At 36.7% G+C, this 21,870-nt stretch overlaps 4 protein-coding genes across 8 annotated transcripts; 1 reads left to right on the forward strand and 3 right to left on the reverse strand.

Annotated features, from left to right (window-relative positions):
- Positions 1-380: 380 nt before the first annotated feature.
- Positions 381-4,090, reverse strand: TOM2B (tobamovirus multiplication 2B). Of its 2 annotated transcripts, XM_021430606.2 has the most exons (5): positions 2,459-4,090; positions 1,480-1,545; positions 1,318-1,382; positions 808-898; positions 381-645 (listed from the first exon to the last, which is right to left on the reverse strand). In XM_021430606.2, exons 1-5 carry the CDS (start codon positions 2,606-2,608, stop codon positions 598-600), a joined length of 420 nt encoding a protein of 139 aa, XP_021286281.1. In that variant the 5' UTR covers positions 2,609-4,090; the 3' UTR covers positions 381-597. The 2 variants fall into 2 exon arrangements, with proteins under 2 accessions (XP_021286281.1, XP_021286290.1); XM_021430615.2 differs by lacking the exon at positions 808-898.
- Positions 4,091-4,239: 149 nt separating this feature from the next.
- On the reverse strand, positions 4,240-5,742 carry LOC110423282 (uncharacterized). Its single transcript, XM_089785389.1, is given in 4 exon segments — positions 4,240-4,465; positions 4,468-4,965; positions 4,968-5,315; positions 5,318-5,742. Coding segments are annotated over 4 exon segments (1,185 nt in total). The 5' UTR covers positions 5,571-5,742; the 3' UTR covers positions 4,240-4,379.
- Positions 5,743-9,734: 3,992 nt separating this feature from the next.
- PKP3 (plastidial pyruvate kinase 3) lies at positions 9,735-16,165 on the forward strand. 2 transcript variants are annotated; one of them, XR_002444703.2, is made up of 13 exons: positions 9,735-10,209; positions 10,289-10,567; positions 10,859-11,024; positions 11,477-11,611; positions 11,731-11,841; positions 11,937-12,025; positions 12,146-12,208; positions 12,689-12,864; positions 13,487-13,589; positions 13,795-13,943; positions 14,241-14,349; positions 14,746-14,917; positions 16,030-16,165. XR_002444703.2 is itself a non-coding variant. In XM_021420800.2 (12 exons), the coding sequence occupies exons 1-12, from the start codon at positions 9,988-9,990 to the stop codon at positions 14,857-14,859; spliced, it is 1,716 nt and encodes a 571-aa protein (XP_021276475.1). In that variant the 5' UTR covers positions 9,735-9,987; the 3' UTR covers positions 14,860-15,014. The 2 variants fall into 2 exon arrangements, 1 of the variants encoding a protein (XP_021276475.1); XM_021420800.2 differs by lacking the exon at positions 16,030-16,165 and having other exon boundaries at positions 14,746-15,014.
- NRT1.5 (nitrate transporter 1.5) lies at positions 15,635-20,692 on the reverse strand. 3 transcript variants are annotated; one of them, XM_021420772.2, is made up of 5 exons: positions 20,554-20,692; positions 20,044-20,161; positions 17,665-17,882; positions 16,957-17,519; positions 15,635-16,862 (listed from the first exon to the last, which is right to left on the reverse strand). In XM_021420772.2, the coding sequence occupies exons 1-5, from the start codon at positions 20,578-20,580 to the stop codon at positions 15,992-15,994; spliced, it is 1,797 nt and encodes a 598-aa protein (XP_021276447.1). In that variant the 5' UTR covers positions 20,581-20,692; the 3' UTR covers positions 15,635-15,991. The 3 variants fall into 3 exon arrangements, with proteins under 3 accessions (XP_021276447.1, XP_021276463.1, XP_021276455.1); XM_021420788.2 differs by having other exon boundaries at positions 20,044-20,158; positions 20,566-20,684; XM_021420780.2 differs by having other exon boundaries at positions 20,044-20,158; positions 20,554-20,677.
- Positions 20,693-21,870: the final 1,178 nt, after the last annotated feature.

The following is a 21,870-nucleotide window of genomic DNA, read 5'->3' on the forward strand; positions in this document are numbered from 1 at the left end:
CAAACTTTTGGAGGGTGAAATGAATTTTTCACATAATCATACACACTGGGAAGAATTTTTTTTCTTTTTTTGGATTTTTGCTAAATTCATCCATTTCACACACATAAACCCCAACCACATTTTAATTGCATGTATCTAGGGATATAAGTAACACTAAAGCCATACTAGAACCAGCATTTCTTGACCTTTCTGCAAACACTGCCTTCCCTCGATGATTCAAAGCATGAATGAGAGAAAGACCGTAGCTTGCGCATCCATGCCTCCTTGTTTCAAAAGAAGAAATAAAAATGGAAACAATGATGAGACAGCTCATTTCCCCTTTAAAATTTGTGGCCATCCTTACAAGGTAGAAAGTTGAAACGTGTTTCCAATGCTATGGAGAAAGCAATACAGGAACCATTCTCTTATCATATTCAATGTATACAGACAGCAATGAGAAATACTATGACATTTGATGTACATAGAACATATTCTCTAGTCTAGTAGTCAATAACTAATGTACTAGTTACCGCTCAAGAATTGGTTGTAGCTACAGTAAGAAAGTTTGACATGACTAGAGAAACTAATGGCTGAGACCCCCGTAGCATGGCTAGAATATTAGGGCGGTGAACCAACCTTGGGATGCTGATTTGCTTGCTGAGATTCCTGGGATAAAATGGAATTCACAGAAAGAAAATCAACTGAAACTCCAGCTTTTAAAGCATTTCACAAATAATTAAAAGTTATTAACACAAACAGCTCTAACTGAAATGAGAATTCAGCCTAGAGCGATATTATATATACATGTAAACATGAGAGAGGCCATACCCCTTGTGAGAAATGTGCTTGGGACAGTGAACTAAGATGGCAGCTTTCCATATTTTCAAGTAACTGAATTACTGTTTTCAGATGCGGAAAACTGCAGAATATGTAACTAAAATAAGCCAAGAAAATTGGAAACACAATCCTATAGCTTATTAAGAATAGGTAACAGAGGGAATTCTCTTTCTGCACAAGTTCTTTAATTTCATGGTCAGCCTTATACACATAATAATAGCTGGGAGTAGAGGATCCATCTAGGTAATTACGTAAACAGCATCTTCATTGAGTGGCATTAACTGCTATCTATTCCTTATTTGATTTAGTTACACTTTTATTAAACGTTTCCTACACATTTTTCATGCAATTTTACGTCTTATCTAAATTAAATTAATCAGCCCTTTTGAATTCTTATCAATTCCCTGACCAGTGATCTCCAACTGCAACACAACTTAAAATGTTTCTTGTATGTAAGAAATAGAGTAATTTTAAATAGCAGAAGGTGTACATGATTTCAACCTCTGTAATCCACTGTCAATGTGAGCATCAAGCGCTGAAACCACCCTAGGCATCTGCTCTAACATCTGCATCAATGAAACAGGAAAGATAGAGATCAAATTTCAAAATTTTGCAATAGATATCTAATATATATGTTTAATACAGTATGGAGGAATCAGACACCTGCCCAGTATTCTTGATTGTAGGGGTTTTGGCCAAAAGATTTTTTGGAAGCTTCATTAGTTGGGTCTGCAGATACAAAGTGGTCAAAGATATTATTACCAAGCCAACAAAATCAAAAGATGGAGTCAAGCAGCATGGGCACATCAACCACCATATACACCTTGCCCTAATTGTAAAATCAATGATTTTGCTTATCTTCTATCCAAGTATTTGCTTCAGCAACTGTCTATTTGTAAGATAAGCATTCCAAGAGCCATTAACCAAGTTTGCAGCATTGTTGGACACTATATCAGGAGATGGATAGGTATTTGTGCAAAGTCAGATCCTTCAAGGAGTCCATCAGTTTATTGTAATTTACCATTTTCCCACCTCCGTGTGATTAAATGGATGCTAGGGATTCATTGCAAAAACAGTCTCTACTAAATTATGACCCCAGGCAAGACAAAGACCGAAAAATCTGTCAAATTATAAGAAGAAATATATACTATAGATAAAACAAACACATTTTGTAGGTCATGTCCACATCATTGAAGCCCCATATTAAGAAAAAAATTAACAAGTGAAGACTATGATAGACAAGAAGCTTCTTCCTTATGAGGGAAATTTAGGCCAGGAAGATGACAATTTCTTTTCTTTTTTTTTTGTAAAGAACAATCAAATAATGATTAGCTTTCATCTACAAATCCTAACCCATCAAAATTTTCATTCAAACAGTATCATTCTAACCAAAACCCAACCCAAAAATCAGTACTTTTATCCACAACTAAGAGTCTAAGACACGACCCACTTCGCCATTGCCCCATTTCATCAGATTCATCCTTGACATCACAAGTCAAACTATGAAACAAAAATATTTCTTTTTTCTTCAAGCAAAGAGAATTGATTGAGCTATTAAAATTTACAAACAGAAACAGAATAAATATAGTAACCCTGATAACTCGTAGTAGTATACAAAGTAGGTGAATACAAGAAGAAATACCTGAGAAGGAGAAGACTGTTGCATGAGGTGGAGGAGATTGGAGGTGGATTGTACAGCCTGGGAAATCTGTTCAGTCACAATTGATTTTGCTGTGCCTTCTCTGCTACTTGTCCCCTTCACGTTTCCACCTCCTCCTCCACCTGTTGCCATTTTGTTCTGCAAATCAGAAATCTTTCTCCATCAGTAGCCAAAAAATAAAGCTTTGAGGCTCAATTGCTTGTGCTATAACTGGAAAGAGATTGAGCCCAATACGGTATATGAGCCCACTTGCTCTTTGCATTTTCCACTTTCCAGTGACTCGACCCATTTTGAGCCCAGCAATAGGAGAATCTTTATGCACCGATCTATGTGTAAGTTCGAGCGACACTGTTAACAAGTGAGACATTATTCTACCATCTTAACTGACTAAAGGTCTTTCATGGTATAATTACCTTTATTAATGGCATTTAAATGACCAGCATTCTTTTACATAACAGCAACTTCTACAAGAAACTGCAACAAATTCAAGGTCCTTTGAACTTACCTTCATTCATGGCTGCAACCTGACTAATTTGGCAATATACAACGTTTACTTCAAGCTCCGTAATTTAAGAACTTCTATAAATTTCCAACCCAAAACCCTTGCTAAAAACCTTCCTTTGTTCCAAGAAAACAAAGATCTCTGAAGAAACCAACCTGTCTCTGTCTGTTTGCGATGGGTTCATTTCAACAGACCCTTGTGCTCCTCCTAACCCTGGCATTTGCCATGGCTATCACGCCTGCTTTCTCGGTTGTTGGATGGGAAGAGCGATACATGCCAAACCCATGGCTCTGTTGGGGACAAATTAATAAACCAGATGGGTGCCTGCATGATGTTTATGCGTCCTTGGTTGAAAAGAAGGTAAGCCTCAGTCGTGAATGCTGTGAAGCAATCCAAGGTCTGTCTCTCAGGTGCAAGATTTGGGTTTTTAACCGTGGAAGATTCACTCCTGAATTTGGTAATCAAGTTAAAGGTTATTGTGCTACATTTGGCATCACTCTTCCGCCCAGTTACCATGTTTACCACCCAATGGACAACCCTTCCGGTCAGCTTTGAGATTAGAAGGATTGAGTAGTTGTTTAGGGTTGATAAATAACTGTCTTTGATCAAATAAGAGGAGTTGATATGTAGCAAGCATCAACTGCAAGAATAGAAATGAATGAATTTACCTCCAGAGGGTGGTATTTGGAGTATTATTACAATCGATTCTTCTATTATCATTTTTTGACTGAATTGAGTGTTCATTTCTTGTTTTGTTATAGATAAAGCTAAAAAGGATAATGAAATCAATTCTTTTAATCACTGACAACCTTCCATCCGTCTGTTATAGGTTCATTGCTTTATTTCTGAAATCAAAGGCACGTAGGGCCTCTGTGATCAAAGGCAAAGGAACTTCCATCTATGGTTTCCGTTCATTGCTTTATTTCTGAAACTTGCAACTAACATAGAGAGAGCATCAAATGATTAGAGTGTCTACCATATGCATTAAGAAGAAACCAGCTAGTATCCAAATAGAATCAGCTTCTCAGGAACTGAACATGGCAAATTTTGCACCATCTACCACGCCAAACTACCATCACAGATGATCCAAACAGTTTCATAATCAGATTAATGCTCAAACGATGATATTCATTACTCTATCATAAAGGAAGAATCCATGGAATCCATCATTGCTGCAATCATTACCATTCACTGAGGAGTTTAAATGCTTTGAAACTAAAGTGTTAAACTACCCTGAATAACTACACTGAGTAGCATCGTCTTAGTTAAAGAGCATAAGCTCAATCCCTAAATAGAGCAAAAGCTCGCATTTTACATACAGCAAAAGGCTCAATCACTATATACAACATTCAAAGGGACAAGCAAGGAAATGATACATAGCAAATATCAATTCAAACCTCGTTAACTCGATGCAGCCTTAATAGCTTTCTGCAATTCACTTTCCACATCACTCATCTTGTTTACACTCTTCTTCACTTCTCTTCCACATTGTCGTCAGCAACACTTTTCTTGCCCCTCCATCGCTCAAACTCGTTTGAATTCTCCACAGAAGGTGTGGAAACCCTCCTCCCAATTCCCTCACTTTCCCTACGAACATTCCTAGCTGAAACCCCAAGTCTCATATCATGAAGACACTGCTTCATTTCCCTATTCTCATTGTCCAACATTTCCAAATCCCTTTTCATCCATGAATACATACCTTTCAACAATTCCAAATCATCCACATTACTTTCAATACTCTTGCTCTTCACTTCCTTCACTTCCTTAACCTCCTCGACCCTCTCAATCCCAATCTTGTTTACCGTCAAATATGGCATTTTTGACCCCACATCCGAAGGCAAATTCACAGCCCACCTCAAATTCACCACCCCTCTTTTTGTCACAGGAAACAATGTTCTTGCTCTAACAGCAATTCCACCAAAAACCCCAGCTTTCTTATCATCTTCCCTCACCAATGACCTATCTGTACCGAACCCATCATTTGATGATAACCTTTTCCACAGCCAAGCTTAGAGGTTTCAAGACCATCATCAACTCCACTACGAGGTTCCAATTTCACTTCTTGCCAAACTGATGACCCATCTAGGGCAAACCCATTTCCAAATTCAGAATTTGAAGTTGACCCAGATTGGAACCGGGTTCCAGGAATGGAGTCAGACCCAGAATCTGGTTCAAGGCTAGGGTTTGATGAAGTGGCCTTGTGAAGAGCAAAGTTGCCGAATTGGGGCTTGAAATGGAGAGAGAAAGTGGGGATCACAGTTCCAGGTTTAGTGGATGAAAGAGAAAATTGAGCAGAGAAAACAAGAGGGGAATCTTTTGGTGAGCCAAAGAGGCCAGACCAGACTTCAGAGAAAGAGAGAAAGGAATTGTGGTGCTAGGGGACGTTGAGGGAGCATATAACAGTTTGAGAGAAGGGCCAGAAGGGAAATTTGTGGAGAGAGAAAAGGAGGTATCTTGAGAGGATTTGTTTCTGCTGGTGGTTGGGGTGGTGGTGGTGAGGCTAGAAATGAAGGGCTGGCTAAATATGGAAATGGGTATTTTGGCCTTTAGGCGAGGGTTTTGGTCATCTTGGAGCTTCAGTGAGAGCTTCATTTTTCCGAGTCGCTCTATTTCTTCGTGTTCGCAGGTTATGGAACAAAAGAAAAAAATTGCAGAAAGAGAGAGATTAATACTGTACGGCTGTATCTGTTGCCAAAGTGATTGTTTTTATTGGTTTCGGACTTCGGAAAGACAAGACGGTAGGAGCCTCATGTTTCAAGGAACGAGTCTAATGCCCAATTCATCATTGCGATTGGCCAATTCTCCCGCAGACAAGGTCAAGGAGAACCATGTTAAGTCTCAAACTCTGTGAGTGAAGATGGGCCCAAAAAACTTCTCTAGGTTGGACTCTTTGTTTAATTCAAGAAACCCCTAACTTCCTCAGCTTCTGTTACTGTTTCCACTATGACTTGGGCCTGCGACCAATCTCGTCTTTGCTTTTGGGTTTATATGTTTTGCATTGTCCAAACTTATGAACCCAGCGTGCCGTATTTCTCTCTCATTGAGTTAAGTCGATCAAAAAATTTCATTAACTGAATTAATTGATTTTTAAAAGAATTTATCTATTCCGATCCACTTTGACTCTTTACATTTGTGTTTTAAAATCAGAAATAATTAGCGCTCAACATAAATGTTAAGAAAACAAAGTTGGATGGTCTAATTCAATTTTATATTTAAAATTGTAAATTTAAACATATCAATAAAAAAAAATTACAAAATTATATAAAAAAAGATATTTGACTAATATTTAATAAATTGCACATTCGATGATATGCTTGTTGAAAATGGTGCTCATGTACCAAAAATATTGTACAAGTGATTATGAAAACTACTTCATAAATTTATTTAGATATGCATGGAAGATTTAGATCGATTGTTTATATATATATATATATATATATATATATACATAAAGATGGACTTCAAATATTGAAGTTATCTTGATGCATTGATTGTTAGAGGTAGCGAAGATAATTGAGAGAATAGGAAGTTGGATGATCTAATTCAATTTTATATTTGAAGCGAAATTTGAAATTTGAGTTAAGTTATAGATTCTCGAAGCGAAATTTGAAGAAAACGCTCCAAATAGTTTTCAAGTCTTGTTTCGACACGAATTTTGTGGATGCATATATGTACAAGACTTTCATATATGAGCTTGTTAGGCATGGTCAAAGCACATGGCAAAGCATATGTCTCCTGTTAGCTTCCACTCTCTTCATCACTTCCCCTCATAGGTCGAGAACCCGTTAAGCACGGTCAAAGCATATGGCAACAACTTGAAGAAGCAAATGGAAGAGCTCCGATCAAATCTTGAAGTAGCGACATTCGCAAAACATTTAAAATAAACAATTGATCCACAAGAAGTTGAATTATCTTTAGATGAAGCTTTTGAGAGAAAAAGAAATGAGAACAAAATTGAAATTTTCAAATGATCAAAGCTTTTTTTTTTTGTTTACATTCTCGTTCTGTTAATTTTAAAATTAATCGTTATTTTGAAATGACAAAATTAAAAAATTAAAATTAATTAAATAAGTTTTTGAAATGAAATTAAGTTTGTAAAAATATCTCCTTAAAAATTTAGAAAGGTTTTTGCAAAGGGCATACTTAATTTGCGGAAGGGAATAGAAAGGGAATAAAATAACTATTTCATAAGAATAGCATAAAGAAATAATAACTATTATATAGTTTGGTGTATAAGAATGAAATGGAATATGAATTATTATTATGATTTATTTCAAAGATTAGTTGGTAAGAATATTTTTAAGAATAATCAAGGAAAATGTGGTAAATGACAAAAATACTTTTTAATAAAATTAAAGAGTTTTTTTTGTCAAAAGATAAAAATACTCTAATAATAGGTAATAAAATCAAAATATGGTTTACTATAATTAAATAATATTTTCACCAAAATGCAAACATAGTTTTATTATAATTTAATAATATTTTGTATTAAAAGATAATTAAACCTTTTTTATACTTAAATAATATTTAATACTAAAAGATAAAATATATTCTTTATTAAATTTAAATAATATCAAAATAATATAAATGTATTAAATAATATTTAAATATTTTCGTTTTCTATATTTTTAATGAAGTAAAAATTTTTTTGCAAAGGGGTATTTTTGTAAAATGGAGCGAGCCTGCAGTAATCAAAAGCTGTAAAAATGGAATTGCATTAAAGAGGGAAGGAGTGAGGAAGAGAGAGAGAGAAAATAATGGGTTTAGTATTATTTTATAAAGTAATTTTTGAAATTGTAAAGAGATATTTTTGTTCAATCAACTATTTTTCTTATTTTCAAAATCTTGGAATAATCATTACCAAGGTAGCCTTGCAATCATGGATCCAAACTGCTTGTAAAGATTTATGATTACCTTAAAGCCAGAGGAGTCCCTCTATGTTCAGCTCAGGTATAGATAATATAGATATATTTCTAATTTTCATGTTAAGAGGAATCTTGGTTTGGCTATAGTTACTTGTGTTTCATGTAGCTAAACTAAGAACCACTGCAACCTTGAAATATCGTGTTTCCCCTAACACCTGCTTTGTGTTATTTTTAAACCAAGTGCCCCTACAGTTATACTTGCTTTACTTTTTGTGCTTGTGTTTCTTGTTTTCATCAAATTCAAACTGTCACACATTTTTGGCCCACTCTTACTGCCATATCTCTGGTTTCGTGACTTTTTTTTCTCTCTCTATTCCAACCCTATGTTTTGGAGTTTCTAATCTCCTTGATGGCCACGGCTTCTAGTGGATGCATATGCGCAACTACCTAAAGCCTCCAGTAAGAAAGATAGCCACATTTAAAGACATGAATAATGAGTGTCTGGGCTCGTTTTGCCTCCCTTCTCCTCCAAAATCCCAGCACTAAAGGATGTTAAATGACAGAGAAAAACGGATAAGTGGGTTTAGGTGTTTCAGTGAAGAACGTGATTCAAGCTTGCGGTTTTATTTCGTTTTGTTCATTTGATTCAAAATTTTGTAGAAACAGTTAATTAATTAGTTATAAATATGTGGGTAGCTATTTGCAGACAGCATATTCATGCTTAATAGAGGACATGGCTGAGTTTATCACGGATGTCAATAAGTTTAGTGCATGGATGATATCTAGACACTGCTCTATTTTTGGTTTGTGTACAAGAAGAGAGCAGTAATGTTTAATCTCTTAGATTTTGAACTCAAAACTGCCACCCAAGCTAAGCCTCAATGGCAAACTATCTAACTAAAACAGAATACTTTGATGTATCCCATGCCTGAACATGTAGCTACTACTAAGAATTCCTTTTGGTTGTTGATGTGATTCCAAGGCTTACATCAAGAACGACCCCAATTCCAGGTACAATTTTCTCTGCTAAGCATGGGAGAAGAGCAGATGGAGATTAAGGATATTGGTGACTCCCTGGGTATCCGCTTGATTTCTTGTGGTCCTCTAGGACTTGAAATGCTTATGGGAAAATATACACCTTCCAGGTTTCCAAGTGGGCCTAGGTACTAGAAATACTACTGTGAAAATATACACCTTCCAGGCTTCCCGGTGGGCCTAAGTAAATATTTATTATTAATAAATATTTAAAATGATAATTTAAAAATATAATAAATAAATATGATATGTGAAAAATGATTTTTCATATTTCTTTTTTATTGGCTAATTGTGAAAGGACGTGGAACGCGTGACCAATAACGCTTTACGCGAAGAATATCCCCAGTGTTGGCGTCCCAAATAACACCTGACTCTTGAGTGTACTGAAGTGAATACCGATAAAGATGGGACTCGCTTCAGCTGAAGGCCACGTGTCTATTACTTAGTAGCTTCTCTGTCTTTCCAGATGAGGGGTTCCCTCTCCGATATATCATACTGACGTTGTTACGTATTGGAATTTGATCCGTTCGATGGAGGCCCGGTAGATGTGGCAAAGATCGAGCGGCCATTGCGTATAGAGTTGTAAAGCAGATAGTGTGTAACGATATTTTTCTCCTTTGATTCATAGGGAGGAGAGAAAGAATCTCCGTGCCCAAGGGTGTGGCCGCGTGGCACCCCAGTAATCTTGTAGCCACTCGCTCCGTAGCGAGCGTACGCAACACTAATTACTTTGTATGATTTATTTGAACTTTTTGACATTACAAAGTATAAAAATGCAAATGATGTTTTCACTTTAATGTGAGGGGAAAGGAATTAATTTCTTCATAAAAGGAGTTCGAGACGCGAGTGGGACTCACTTTGCTGGTTTTTTATGTTCCCCGCCTCAAACACTTACCAGAGAAGAACGAGTCCTAAGTCGTAACTGTCTTGCATCTGGAGAGAGCAAGTGTGTGTGTTAGCAGCCAAACACTCTGCTCCTGGCATTTTTGTCTGCTTAAAAATCTCCACCTGTCACTTTCCTCTCTCTCTCTCTCTTTTCTCAGGAGTTCAGTTTCTTCTTCTTCTTCTTCTGTTCCATTTCCAAACCGAACAACACAAACAAATTCCAAATGGCGACGATTACTTCTTTAACCGACGCTGCCTCCATCGCCGCCGCCGATTTATCGTCTGTCCGCAACGTTACCGATCATTCTCTGTTCGAATCCGGGATTCATCGGACTAAACGACGTCTCTTTTTCCGTGAAGCAGATGCAAGTTTTTCTATCAGATCCATGAAGATCACTCCAGCTCAAACCGACACTCTTACCTCCTCAAACGGCCGTTTAAACGCCGTCAGTTACCTTTTCTTTTTCCTTACCACTTTTTTTCACTTCTTTTTTGGATGTTGTTTTCAATTGTTTAATTTTTCAGGACAAGCTGAACCCGACGGTTGAGCTCTTAAACGTCGGGGCTTTAGGCCAAGTGAAAATGAACTCGAGTTCTCGGAGGAAAACCAAGATTGTTTGCACAATCGGTCCTTCGACGAGCTCACGTGAAATGATATGGAAACTGGCTGAGGCTGGAATGAATGTGGCTCGATTGAATATGTCCCACGGAGATCATTCTTCTCATCAGAAAACCATTGATCTCGTTAAGGAATACAATGCTCAATTTGAAGACAAAGTCATTGCCATTATGTTGGACACTAAGGTATCGATTAAGTTATTAATCATTGCCTCAGTATTCGATCCATTTATAGACATATTTTCATGTTAAATGAAGCAATCTACGGTTAATATAGTTATTCCCAATGCATTGAGCGATGATACTCTTTCTTTAAAAAGTAACATTAACCATGGCATTTAAGGAAAGTTTTAGCAAAACCCAACTTTAATTAGCTGTTTTGGTTTCCAACTATCTATTTTGTTTTCCATTTGTACATTGGGAATTAAAGCTTTTTTGGCCATTAATTGGGATAAGGTTGATTTGTTGTTTATATAGGGTCCTGAGGTTAGAAGTGGCGATGTGCCCCAACCAATACAGCTTAAAGAGGGACAAGAGTTTAATTTCACCATCAAAAGAGGAGTTAGCTCAGAAAATACTGTTAGCGTAAACTATGACGGCTTTGTGAACGATGTGGAGGTTGGAGACATACTATTGGTAGATGGTGAGAATAGATTCCATTTTGGTGCCCCTAATTGGTGCATGAGTTAGATTGTGTGTGTAAGTTGGGATTTGTCTTTTGTTATAGAATCTTTGTTTTGAATGTATGGCAGTATAGTTAGAACCAATTGAAATAAATGCTATGAATTGTTCTTCTCGAAGATGCCATCAATTGTTTTATTATCGTTTTCCTCTTGGAATAGACATGATCTTTTTTATGTCGTCTTTCTGTTTGTTGGTTGTGTATTTAATGTATGAGTACTTTGAAAAAACCTGACAAATTGGTTATGTCGTTAAAATTGTTGTCATGATATGTTTCTCTTTATTAAGCATTGTAATTAAACTTCTATCCAAAGGAGTGTATCTAGTAAGTATTCACTAATCAAAAACACATTTTTGTCAGGTTTTTACTCGTACATGTAACTTAATGAGTTGCTCTGTGTCTTTACATGCCAGGTGGAATGATGTCGTTAGCTGTGAAGGCAAAGACAAAGGATTTGGTTAAGTGTGTAGTAGTTGATGGCGGAGAACTAAAATCAAGGCGCCATTTAAATGTGCGTGGAAAAAGTGCAACTCTGCCATCAATAACAGGTTATTTTCTGTTTTAGATGTAATGGTGTTGCTTTGAAGTTTTACTTCCTTAAACATGTTCTGTTTTGTTTGGTATTGTTTGTTAATCAAAATTTTGAATGGTGACCTCATGTTTACAGACAAAGATTGGGAAGATATCAAATTTGGGGTGGACAACCAAGTTGATTTTTATGCTGTTTCTTTTGTGAAGGATGCTAGAGTGGTCCATGAGTTGAAGGATTATCTGGAAGGTAAGGCTTTTTGTAGTTTCCAGTTAAATTATGAAGGGTGTACATAAATTGTGCTTTCTTCATTTCTAACTGTATTGTCACCACCTCTCTTGTAGGCTGCAATGCAGACATTCACGTTATTGTGAAAATTGAAAGTGCTGATTCTATACCAAATCTTCACTCAATAATTTCTGCTTCTGATGGGGTTTGTTTTGATATTCTTGCTTTCTCTGGAATTTGTTTATAGTCTCCAAAAGCATTATGAGGACGAATGATGTCTGTATGATTCTCAATTGAAACTTGACTGTTCTCATGAACATTATAGGCAATGGTTGCTCGTGGAGACCTTGGAGCTGAACTTCCAATTGAGGAGGTCCCTTTATTGCAGGTAATTTTAAGTGTTGATATGTGTCACCTTTTTGCTCTATATGAGAATATAGGTCTAACAGAAATGCAATTATCATTTTTTTTTCAAAAAAAAAAAATTTGAATGAAGTGCTATTGTTTGAATGTTAAAATGTTGTCAACACAATACTCTCAGGAATTGAGAAATTTTTGGAAGGATCAAGTTAAGTATGTAACAGGGTATGACTGTCAGGTTGATCAATGGTAAACTTAGTAAACAAATAAAATGATCATTTTGAATTTCAGGTCTATTAAAGAAAAAATCATGAATCATACAATGAGGTAGATTTTGAAACCATTAAATGGCTTTAGAACCATTTGTATAATTTGTTTTTGAGGGGCTTACAGAGTCATAGACAATAGCGCTATTATGTCCAGCCCAGACAAGTAAAGTTTAGATTCTAGGATTAATATCATTTTCCATTTCCATACATAACAGCTTGTATTGTTGTCACTCTAACAGGAAGACATCATTAGAAGGTGTCGTAGTATGCATAAACCTGTAATAGTGGCAACAAATATGCTTGAAAGCATGATTAATCATCCTACACCAACAAGAGCTGAAGTTTCTGACATCGCAATTGCTGTTCGAGAAGGTGCTGATGCAATTATGCTTTCTGGAGAAACTGCACATGGAAAGTGAGTTAACTTGACTAAAAGTTGTTAAACTCATCGGTCTTTGCATATATTTCCAGGATATACTATATTTAAAACTCTTCCATTTTTTTGCCCCTCATTTATTTGTATTAGAATAGAGGTGTGTTAGAATAGAGGTACCAGTAATAAGTTTAGGAAGTTGCAAGCTGAAATATCAGTTAATTGTTAGATGCTAGTAGGATTACCTGCTTCTGCAAGAATTGTGGATGCCTTCATTATGTTGTGGACTAGTGTATTATATTCCATATTTATTGTTCCTTGTATATCCAAGGTTCATCATTTTGTTTGACGGCTTTTAAATAGCATGAACATATCGGAATATTTGGCCTTACATGGGCAAAGCTCCAGTGAGAAGCCATCTGGCAGATTTTAGATGACCTGGTCATCCGAATGCTCTGATTTATCATCATTAAGAATGCAGGGCCTCAATTGCTTCAATTTCTGTGTTGACATTAGCTGGTCCATTCATGTTAGATTATAATATTTGTTGATCTTGTTTCTTTTTAGATAACTTAATCTAACATTTACCTCATGATATTGTTTTTTGGTTTCTACATCTCTAAAATTTAGTAACTAATTTTATCATTCATGACATCAACTGAAGGTATCCAATTAAAGCTGTTAAAGTTATGCACAGTGTGGCGTTGAGGACCGAGTCAAGTCTTCCAGTCAGCATTATGCCTCCAGTTCGTTTTAATGCTTACAAGGTAATCAGTCTTTGGAATCGGCTACATGTCATGCAAGGTTGTGTGTGTTTTCATGTTGCCTGTAGATTATAGGGGTATATGACATAGGGCTGAAGAGAGCTGAAAGATTTTACCCTTTCTAGTTCTTTTACTTTTCATTATCTCTAATCCCTTGTTTGTCAAAATCCTTCTCTAATCTGACCACATTGAGGGCATTCTTTTGTAGAGTCATATGGGCGAAATGTTTGCTTTCCATTCCACAACTATGGCCAACACCCTTAACACGCCAATCATTGTCTTTACAAGGACAGGATCCATGGCTATACTATTAAGTCATTACCGTCCTTCCTCATCAATCTTTGCCTTCACGAATGAGTGAGTTACAGTAGCTGTACAACATAAACTACTCTTTTCCTATTATTTGGATTTGGTTTTTGATGTACTTTGTGCTTGGTGAATAATTTTTGTATCATGTTTGTTTGCATCATATACATTGTTGTGCAACAAAATGCTAGTGTTCAAGTTTGGTAAAACTGCCTTATGGAAATTATTCCTGACAATCTCTTGCCAGATTAACTGCAGATATGGTCAAAGATTTTCTAATTGATAATCATTTAGAACTTGTTTCCATCCCTGTTCTCAATTTTGTGCAATAATTTTCATTCTTGGCAGGGAAAGGATTAAGCAGAGACTGGCACTTTATCAAGGGGTCATGCCCATATATATGCAGTTTTCAGATGATGCAGAGGAGACCTTCTCCCGAGCACTCAAGCTGTTAATGGTTAGTACTTAAAAGTGCCTTTTTATTGAAGAAAATATTTTCCATCTTGAGGGTAGGATTAATGGATGGCTATCCTACCTGGCACCCTAGAATAGTTTCTAGCTGTTGTGGAGCCAATTTAGGGGGCTTAGTCAAAACAAGACATGCAGGCGATGAGCTGGCTATCCCTTAGTATGGGCTAAGACATACCTGAGAGTAAAGAGGTAAAAGGCCAGTGGTTCAAGAATGAATGGTATGAGTTTTCATGCCCTTCACAGATGGACTAAAACTGCAGTGAGATTTGTATTTTGTCAACCAGAGCCTTTGCCACTAATACACAGCCATTGAGTGGTTTTCCTATTGATCATTACTTTACATGGTTAAACATTTTTCTCATACAATTTGTCAATGCTTTAGGACAAGAATTTGGTGAAGGAGGGAGAGCATGTTACTCTAGTCCAAAGTGGAGCGCAACCGATCTGGCGTCGGGAATCAACCCATCACATCCAAGTTCGAAAAGTCCAAGCATAATTCTATGTTTGGAAGAGTGAAGACACTTTTTCTTGTGATAGAAGTTACTAAGGAGTAGGTAATACACAATGGACATGGTTTTGGTTTTAGCTTTTGTATACAATGTTGTAACTTTGTCCAAGTAATAATCAGAATTTCTTTTTGGGTAAAGGAAATTGAAAGCACAAAATCTAGTTATTCACTGAAATGTTTCATCTGAAGGAAATTTTGGTTGATAAAAGAATTCAGATGTGGCAAAGGCATCCTATTGCATTCTGGTTATGGTAACAGACGAGTGCTCACTTAGGTAACATGTTATGATAAACTTGATGAGTTCATGCTTGACCTGAATCCTTAGAATAGCACTTCCCTGCTCCAGTTCCACAAAAGCCAGAACAACTTCTCTCCCTTATTTCTGTTGGATGTCTGAACTACTTGAAGGTATCCTAATATAGAAAGTAACCTTGGAAGTCGAACTCTGCCTCTCATGACTCTGCATCTTTGTGCTATGGCTTCGTATCAGGACATTCTTCTGAGGTAGGAAAACCCAATTGAACTGTCCTTATCGCTACCTTCATTGGGTCACAATTTATGAGTCATTTACGATTGAAACTCACCTGTGGATGCACTTGCTGCCAATGTTTTCTGTGCTGACATCCAGCATAATTTCTATAACCAAGCTTTTGTGACCATGAATTGCTCTTCATTTGTTTATCAAACAAAACTTTCCTGGTAATTAATTTGTTAGTGCTAATTGATGCCAAATAATGTAGGTTTGAAAAGCGTTTGATAGAAGTTATATCTAGAAGGAGAAGGGCACTTTCATTGATGTCCAAGAGAGTTAACTCTCTTCTGCTGAGAACATCTAGCAATTTACGAAGAGATACAATTATCCAGTTAGAACTGAACAGCCTTGGAGCACATAATTTAATTCCCGCCTTGATGTGCTCTCTGACTCAACATCTAGGACAGAAAAACTGTGTTAAGTGATGGGATTTAAGAGAGTTGAGAGGAAAAACGGTTTCTCTCTCAGAATACCCACTTTTCTTTAGACATAAACTCTCAACAAAGTGCTGGTGACTATCCCTGTACCCAGTCTCTGATTATTGTTTTAATATATACTGTTATTATGCGTTTTGGCATGGGATATACATCACACTTTAAAGCTACCGTGCTCATCGTTTGCTGCAGTTTTTCCTTCCAGCTTGATACACTTGTACCAACGGGCACATGCTATATAGACAAGCAAGTCAATTGTTGTCAGGCCAGCTAAGAGGAAGTAAAACCTATCTAGGTGACCTTTGTTGAGATTGCCTGGGATCCATCCTGGCATGTGATCTTCGGTTGAGATCTTCATCACCATGGTCACAAGCAAGCTACTAACATAGTTCCCTAGCGAGATCGATGTCATGCAAAGGGCACTGCCAAAGCTTTTCAACCCATCTGGCGCTTGTGCATTGAAGAACTCCAGCTGGCCAACATACATAAAAACTTCAGATGCTCCTACAAATGCGTATTGGGGGACTTGCCAAAAGATGCTTAAGGAGCTTGAGCCTTCGCAATGCGTGCAGTCTCTGTTGGCATACTTTAGTCTGTAACATTCCACAATTCCAGCTGAAACCATTGCCAATATTGCTATAACAAGGCCAATGCCCATCCTTTGAAGTTCGGTAAGTCCCCTGGAATCCTTCCTTCTTATCCTTCCCACCAGGGGATCAAGAACTCGCCGGTAAAGAAATATGAAAAGTGCCACGCTGAGAATGTCAAAGCTGGACATGCTTGCTGGAGGGATCCGGAAGTTTGAGATGGTAGTTTTCATTGCAGCACCTTGTTCAACAAAGAGAGAGGCCATTTGTGTGAAGACCACCGAGTAAATTATGGTGCAGAGCCAAATTGGGAGTAGTCTTAGTATGCATTTGACTTCTTCTACTTGTGTAACAGGGCAGAGACGCCATGGGCTGTAAATGCCCTTCTTCTGGTCATCAACATCCCTTGTAGTTATGTACGCTGCTCTGTCCAGGAACCTACACAAGATTAATTAATAATTAGCATTATGTATAATCTATATAATCTTGCATTTGGTTTATTTCCAAACATGGCTTATGTTTTAAAATTTACTTGAATTCATTGGTGTGGAGAATCTTTCTGTTGCCATTCATGGAAGAATCATTTCCATCCACATCATACAAGTCGTCTGCGTCTGGTGGCAAATCAATGCTGCATTTCTTTGTTGCAGCTAGAATGACTTGAAAGAACCTGGAGAGAGGATTTCCGCTGGGCTTGAAGTGCCTGTACCTGGTTGTTCCTGCCAGAAACAAACCAAGTGCTGCAAGAGCAGAGCCTGCGGACGCCCAGAATCCAAGTGCCCACATCCCTTCATCCTCAAAGTACCCTAAAATGGTGTTGGAGAAAAGGGAGCCCAGGTTCAAAGCTAGGTAGAAGTAGCTAAAAAAGGCCACCTTGGAGTGCCCTTCCTTGGGGTCTTCCTCATCAAACTGATCAGCCCCAAATGTAGCAATGTTAGGCTGATACCCTCCATTTCCTAGTGCAACTAGGTAGATGGAAAGGTAAAATAGCGTAATGTCCAAGCCCGAATGTGAACCACATGGATTTTCTTGATTACCGCAGCCTCTTGGTCTGATCAAGAAAAGGTATGATGATAGCGATAGCGAAACCAAACCCTGCCATTCGAGACAAATGTAGGTATACACAATTAGAATGCAGTAGCAAGATCATGACCAAATGATTTTACTCTGTTTTCTACTCTTTTAAGTTTATGCAGCCCTTGAATAGAAATGATGAAAGGTTGAGAGATAAGTTGCTTACTATAACAAAGATGACTTGAAAGATGGCGCACGTTTTGTATCTTCCCCAGTAGGAATCACTGAGAAAAGCACCAACCAGGGAAAAGATGTAGACAGTTCCAGTCCATTTGCTAACATTGTTAGCAGCATCAGCATTGTTTTGCCGCAACACTCTTGTCAGGAAAAGCACCAAGTTCACGCCGACCCCGAAGAAAGCTAGGGTAGCCAGACCTTGGTTCACTGGTTAAATTCATTGAAAAAAAAAAAAACATTAATGAGACATTCGTCCCCAAAAAAAAAAGAAAAAAAACCTTGATATTTTACAAGGTACTAAGATAATACTGGTAGTCGTGAGAGAGTAAGAGGCTTTCACATCAAGATCATGAGGAAGGTTCCCTCAGGATACCTAGTTAGGTTAAGGAAGGAAACCTAAAACCGTACGAATCTTCTAAAGGTTGCTTTCAAATACTCTTCTAGCATTCAATAATAGTCGCATCTCACCACCAGAATCTATATTAGTCAAGATCAAACACCCAACTCTTGAGTAACCTATCGTTTTCTTTGCATGTGCAAATTGATGAACTCATCCCTCTCTTATGTAAAAATCATTCTTGAATGTCATGGTCTTTTAAGGGTTGGATCGGAGCTTCTTTGGTATAATTTTCACCATTCATGTGCATTGATATCACAAATTTAGCAACTTGAAAAGTACACTAATTGGGAGCATGTAGACTGCCATCTGGCTCCAAAAATCAAATCTGAGCTAAAGTAAAATATTTATTCCATGAAACCAAAGAAAGAAAAACAAGGAAGAGCAATAGCTACTGGCAACGTGTCCATGTTCAATCTTTATATATACGGTTAGGTCTCTTTCTTAATTGGTTCTTCCACTAGTATTATTTCAACTAATTTGTCAAGTCATTAACCTAATATAATCAGTGGGCAACATGGTTAAGAAACGGGCCTGCCTTTTGCTGTAGGTGTTGTAGCTCGGTTTCATATTTAATGTGATGTTAGTGTACACCATTTATATTTTATCACTTAATCGCTTCATAACTATGTAAAAACTAAAAATTTAAACAATCTTTTTAAATAAATTTTTTTAAAATTATAATTTTGTTATTAACGCAATGATAATATTTGATTTAATGATAATATATAGAATTTATTTATTAACAATGTATGAAACATAAATCCCGAACTAATATATATGTTTTCATTTCATGCTTGATTTTTTTATATGAGTAAAGTCCATTATGTAATCATTTGCATGAAAGGAAAAAAAATCATTTACACGAAAGGATTCTAGTAAAAGCTTAACTGCATGAATAAGCTCTAATTAATGTCTAATTACTCGACTTTAACACATGCATTCCACATCAATAAAATGAAAGACTAAGATTAAAGTAATTAGGACGCCAAAAGTTATTCGAGCGCTAGCATATTAATTGCCTACCCTAGCTAATACTTAATAAGTTGTATTTTTCTTTTTTAATTCTTTTACACCTAAATATGATTTTTTTTTCTCTTTTTGTAGGCATTAGAGATTCAACCGTGTGGAAATTGGAAAACTTTTTTTTTCCCTAATTTTGTATGTTATTATTGATAGAGGACACGTGGCAAGAACCCACGTCATGCAAAAGCAGGAGGGTTGTTTACGTGCCAGGCACGTCTTTGCCTTAATTGCATGCCCTCTCTCAGTGGTTTTGTTTTCCGTTGGGCATGTCGTCTAGTCGAGGGAATTCAGCAAAAAGTGGCAAAACCCAAAGCAAACTGCTAACCCCCTTTTGCTCATGGAAACATGCAACCAGCTTAAACACTTGTTTTTGGATTTTCAGTTCCAAACCTTACACGTTTCTTCATTCCTATTGTCTTTTTCCCCCTTTCTGGAAACTGAGAAGAAAAACTCCGCCTCCCTCTCTCACTTCTCTCCAGCCCTTTTTGATAGCTTATCCTAAAGAAGCTCTGTCACAGATAGTTCCTCTTTCTCATATCCCTTCCAACGGTGAATTATATACATTTTTGGTACTGTTTTAACACATGGTTTGAAGGGTATGATAAGGAAAACTTTGTAAATGTGATGTATATTCTTTTAGTGCGTTGGGAGCAAGCAAAAAGATAGAATAATTAAGATGGAGATTTGCCCCAGTATGGATATATTGGACCCATGTATCCAAGTGAGATCAAAAGCAGTGAAAGATCTTTGGAAAGTGGCCAAGCCTTATGTTTATCATTAAAGAAAAGAATGGGAAAAAGGGTATAAGAAAGAAAGGAAGGAAGAAACTAATGTGGGAGAAATTTGTAAATTATGCTGACTTGGAAGGATTTAAATGAAGTCTAATGAATGATATTCATCATTGGATTATCTATTTATTTAGTAGTGAAAATTTGGGGAGCTTACAGAGAATGATAATTCCAGCAGTCCATTGTCCTGATTTTGCTTTGATTGCAGGGCGGCCATGCCAATCGATAGTTCCATCTTGAGTGCATGCTCCTTGATCCTCTTTCAACTTCCCCTGCTTTTGATTTTTTTGTAAAGAAAAGGTGGAGTCAATAAATCATATCCATTATCATAGTATCAATATTCAAGAATCACACGAAAAGGATAGTAATATTAACATTGCATGAATGCATCCATCATTGCTTTGCATCAGAGTATTATATGTTTTCTTTATTTTGTTGCTTATCTTTTACCTACCAAAAGATGAAGAACATAAGAAAAAAGGAAAGAAAAAGAGAAAGAAGAGACGGAAAACTTCAAAATTTCTTTCTTCGAAGACAATGGAACAATGATGGTTGAGAAATATATATATATATATATATATATATATAGTCAGATAAGTTGAGGAAAACAGCTCAATGATTTTTGTAGTATAGAGAAGAGAACAGGAGCCCTTAGCCCCTTACTGACCTCCTTACACACCTCTAAGCAAGCCATTGATGTTTCTTGAGAAAAAGAGAAAATTTATGGTGTAATGCAGAAGGTGAGAGCAGGGGAAGGCTGTGAAGAAGACAGGAGAGGAGATGACTAGGGGAGATTGGGAGAAGAGCGTGGAGGGGAGGGTTAATAAATAGAGGGTGGGAAGGTGATACGAACGGTGGAGATTTGTATGGACAAAGAGGGGACGCCCACATGGCCAAATCATCAGAAAAAATATTATAAGATGCAACATGTTTGGACTCAGACAGTGATGTGAAGGTGAATTTTTTTTTTCCTTTTTTTTTTTTTCTTCTGGGGTTAAGATATCATTTTTCTGCAATATTCCAGATTGATGAAGAATATAGGGGTTTTTGGGGTCCCTCTCCCAATATCCATGCTGTGTTTATCATTGGGTTTGATTTGACATTGACAGATTTGAGACAGTTACCCTAAATGCTTTCCCAAGAATTTTGAGTGTTTTGGGTTGATACACTTATGCAAAAACTCTTTGGCTTGACTTGATACGCATTTTTTCAACTCCAAAATTAGAAGGAAGAAAAATTCAGTTTCTCTTGTCCAAACCATCATTATATATGCTTAAATTCATGCCTCATTTTGATTATCATCATTATCTTAATCTCAATTATTTTGCGTTAATTTCACAATCATATGCTAATTAATCTCCAAATTAAGCAGAAACTTTAGGTTAACAACGAATAAATCCCATATGAAGAATATGTAGTTGGTGAAAATTTTTTTCAAGTGTTTATCTGTGTAAACATGAGGTTTTCTAAAGTGTAAAGTAGCTATAGGTTTAGCCTCACCCTTAGGAATAAGAAGTTGATTCTGCACAAAGTAACAATCCATATATACAGTTTCTAGGTTGGAATCAGTGAATTAATTATTAGTCACATGTTTTTGTGTGCATCGAAACAGCTTTCTTTTTATCTTTACCTCTCAATTATTATGAAGGATATGATTCCCAAAACCATCCCCCAGCTATTGTAGTTTCTCCCCTTAGTGGGAACAAGGACATGCAAAATTTTGATACCTCTCTTAAAGTGAAATACATTTTGTTGAATTATATGCTAATAATACAACTTCTTTAAGACTTTGGTCCCTCAACTTGCTAATCAGACATTCTCCTGACATCCTTAATATGCTGCTTAACTAATCCTTATTTATTCTTTTCCACTGCATTATTACAGAGTTCTTTATCCAGAAATATGCCATGAAGATCGATGAATAAAGGAATTAACAAATATTATCCACCAGATTTCGTGTGGCCATCTTTATTTTCTTATATAT

Source organism: Theobroma umbraticum, unplaced genomic scaffold (assembly GCF_002168275.2).
Source record: "Theobroma umbraticum cultivar Fairchild unplaced genomic scaffold, ASM216827v3 scaffold_30.0, whole genome shotgun sequence".
Classification (NCBI taxonomy): Eukaryota; Viridiplantae; Streptophyta; class Magnoliopsida; order Malvales; family Malvaceae; genus Theobroma; species Theobroma umbraticum.